The sequence below is a fragment of the Gaeumannomyces tritici genome (genome assembly GCF_000145635.1).
Source record: "Gaeumannomyces tritici R3-111a-1 unplaced genomic scaffold supercont2.232, whole genome shotgun sequence".
Lineage (NCBI taxonomy): Eukaryota > Fungi > Ascomycota > Sordariomycetes > Magnaporthales > Magnaporthaceae > Gaeumannomyces > Gaeumannomyces tritici.
Genome location: NW_008804776.1, coordinates 1 through 3100, shown reverse-complemented (window position 1 = coordinate 3100; position 3100 = coordinate 1). Strand labels below are relative to the sequence as shown.

The 3100-nt window shown below is 56.7% G+C and overlaps 2 protein-coding genes across 2 annotated transcripts; both read right to left on the bottom strand.

Annotated features, from left to right (window-relative positions):
• Positions 1-166: 166 nt before the first annotated feature.
• GGTG_14302 (hypothetical protein) lies at positions 167-781 on the bottom strand (the record flags this gene model as incomplete). The annotated part of the gene is made up of 1 exon (XM_009232229.1): positions 167-781. A coding segment is annotated over exon 1 (420 nt), but the record flags the coding sequence as incomplete, so codon positions are not given.
• A 980-nt stretch (positions 782-1761) lies between these two features.
• GGTG_14301 (hypothetical protein) lies at positions 1762-1983 on the bottom strand (the record flags this gene model as incomplete). Its single annotated transcript, XM_009232228.1, has 1 exon — positions 1762-1983. One exon carries the CDS (start codon positions 1981-1983, stop codon positions 1762-1764), a length of 222 nt encoding a protein of 73 aa, XP_009230492.1.
• Positions 1984-3100: the final 1117 nt, after the last annotated feature.

Below are 3100 nucleotides of genomic sequence, written 5' to 3'. Positions count from 1 at the left end.
CGCCACCGCCACCGCCACCTTTGGCAGGACGGCTACCGCCGATACGGCCACGGCGGGGCTCGCGGGCCTCAAGGTCGCGCTTGGCGGCTGGGGCGGCGGGGGCGCCCTGGGCCATCTGCTGCGCGTTATTGGCGACCTCGGAAACGGACCCAATAATCGAACCAACGTTAGCCGCCTTTTCCAAGCGGTTACCGCTACCGCCACCGCCACCTTTGGCAGGACGGCTACCGCCGACACGACCACGGCGGGGGTCGCGGGCCTCAAGGTCGCGCTTGGCGGCGGCCATCTGCTCCGCGTCGCGAGTGGAGGACCCAATCCTCCCGGCAACGTGAGCCCCTATTTCCACGCGGCTACCGCTACCGCCACCGCCACCTTTGGCAGGACGGCTACCGCCGATACGACCACGGCGGGGGTCGCGGGCCTCGAGGACGGGGGCCTCCTCGATGGAGGCCGACGCGGTGGCGGCCTCGGGGTTGATGTCGCGGGCGACGATGGCGAGGTTGTCGGCGTAATCGGTGGACTGCAGGGCGACGGCCGGGTTGGTGACGGCGAGGATCGCCAGGGCCTGAGCAACGTTGAACTTCATCTTGACGGAAGGGGTAGGGGCCTTAAAGGTTACCGAAGAACGTGTGGTTGAAGTTGAAGGGAAGGGATGCAAGAAGGGAAAAACGGAAAAGCATGCAAGAAACAAAAAGGAAAAACAGAAGGAAAAAAAAAGACGAAGGAAACACAAAGAATTGCGAAAGATCGATGTCGATGATGAGAAAGAAGGGAAAAGAGCTGAAGATGGAAGTGAGGGGCCACCTTATATAGACGTCCTCTCTCACTGTCTCCCGCCGGCGAGGGCTCCCGTGCGGGCCTTGCATGGGGCAAGTGGGAGAGGAAAGGTGAGCTAGGGCCAACGGGCAGACAGTCGGCCTCGGCCCATCGCGACCAGGGACAGCGAGTGCCGCATGTCGCCTTGCAGACCGCTCCCTCGCCTGTTCCTACTCACGTCAAAGCGAAGTGTCGAGTCGCGGCCAGGACGTGTCAGTCGACCTGCCAAAAATAGCCAAGACGCCGCACCATCGACATATGCGGCAGGCCGTCGAGCCAAGTGAACCTGCCCGGGGCCGGGATCAACCCCCCTTCCCCCCCGTGGGGACGTCGCCGGTGCGAAGCTTTCGATCAGAGGCCCTATTCATGGTTTGCGTTTGGTGTGTTTTGCCGTCTTGGTGGCTTAGCTCCCTGCCCATGGCCCTCGCATCAAACACACAGGTGGGGCCTAGAGATCCACCACTTCCCTGTGTTTGGCCAATTTTGGTAATGCCTTGACAAGCCAGCCCTCGGGTTCTCCAATGCCCTCGTCCTGCGTTGGAATTCGGTGGCATTGCCCCTGTCGGCAGCCCTGCCGTCTTGGGTGCACGAGCTTGGTCCCGATGTCGCCACGTTATTCTGGTTCTTGGGCCTGTCGGAGCTTTTGGACCATGGTGACACGCCGTCGCCAGGGAACACTTCTGCTTGGCCACAGTGCAAAGCTCGACGATGTGTCAATGATACCGAGCGGCATAATCTGCGTGGCAGAATTAGCATCAACACAGGCCCAAGATTTACGGACGATGGCACTTTACTGGGGTACCCGCGCAGAAGTCCGGGGAGGGTTTTCTTTATTTGTGTGTGGTCCTTGGAAGGCGACATGGCCTTGGTGTTTTTAGTAGACAGCTTCCTAGATTCGATGTACTGTACATGGGCATTATGTGATTGCCCGTCCGCCGTTCTTTATCACTCATCATCACCCGAGAACATGTGGTGCATGGAAGGCTCAACCCAATGCGAGAGCAAAACCAGACCAATCATGGCCTGCATTCGATCGAGGGAGGCGGATGGGTTCTGGAAGGGAGCCGAACGCAGACGCGCATTTCCTCGACGTCCATACGTACCACACTTCCGTTGGCCGCCCTCATTTGCCCGCGTGCGAGGCATCATGTCGGCCACGGGCAGCATGTGTTCTCGAAAGGCTGGCCTTCGTTCTGGTGAAGCTCAGTCTATCCATCCTAGCCACGGCGTGGAAATGGGTTGAGCTGGGCATGTTAGGTTGGAATCCCGGGGTGGCCGATTGAGCAAGTGGCTGGCCGAGAGGGAAATGGTCTGCGGACGGAAATTCAATGCTCAATGGTGTTCCGTATGGTTTCTTGTAGTGAGTGAAGATCATTGGACAGATGTTATTGCGGCTTCAAGCCATTTGAGCCTGGGGTCATGCCTGAGGCCAAAATATTGGCTGGGTGGCACCTGACGAGCTAGAATGGATCAGGGTATTGGGTGGGCACGTGGGATACGCGCTACGCACGGTCGTCCCAAGTCGCAGAGAATCATCAATAACATGCGGGGACTCGGCTGGCATTGGCCGACTTTTAAAATTGAAGGCGCGCATGCCATCCAGTAAGGTTTCCAGCATCTCAACAAGAGGCATCTTCACTTGGTGTTCACCCAGGCACCGAACCTCCTTTATTTATTTCTTTGTCGTTGTGATTATCGTTCACAGGAGTTGCGGGCGAAGCACATTGCAGAGCAAACATTCCCATCCTTTGCGTGATATTCCTTCACCTTCCCTTCTGGGCCTCCAGGCGTACCAGGTACGCTCTTTACGCGATGCGATGCACGCAGATCGGTAGGGAGAACGGTGGGCGGACGCTAAGTCCCAGTAGCAGAGGCCGAACCACAAGTCAAGGCGCTCCATAAGCTTGCCATCAAGCTTGTCTCTCGAGTAACCCCCTGTTCTATGAGCATTGGCGACCCATCGCAGCCCCGCCGTGGAGTGAAAATGAGGGGAAGGCGTGCTCTATCCCCCGCGCTTCTCTCCTATTCCCGCCAGACTGGCACCAGCCGGAAAAAAAAAAGCAAGACCGCAAAAAAGGGGCTCCCATTGCCAAGTCAATCAACACCACCAAAAGAAATAGCCAACAACTATAATTTATATACAAATTAATGGGCAGTTATTTTGCCTTCGCTTTTTATTATTGGCGAAAAAATCCGATATGTTTTGGGCGTATTATGGTGCTTTGGTATGTTGCAATTGAATTGATCAAGTTTGTTTTGATCTTTTTTGCTTATAGAGTTTGGG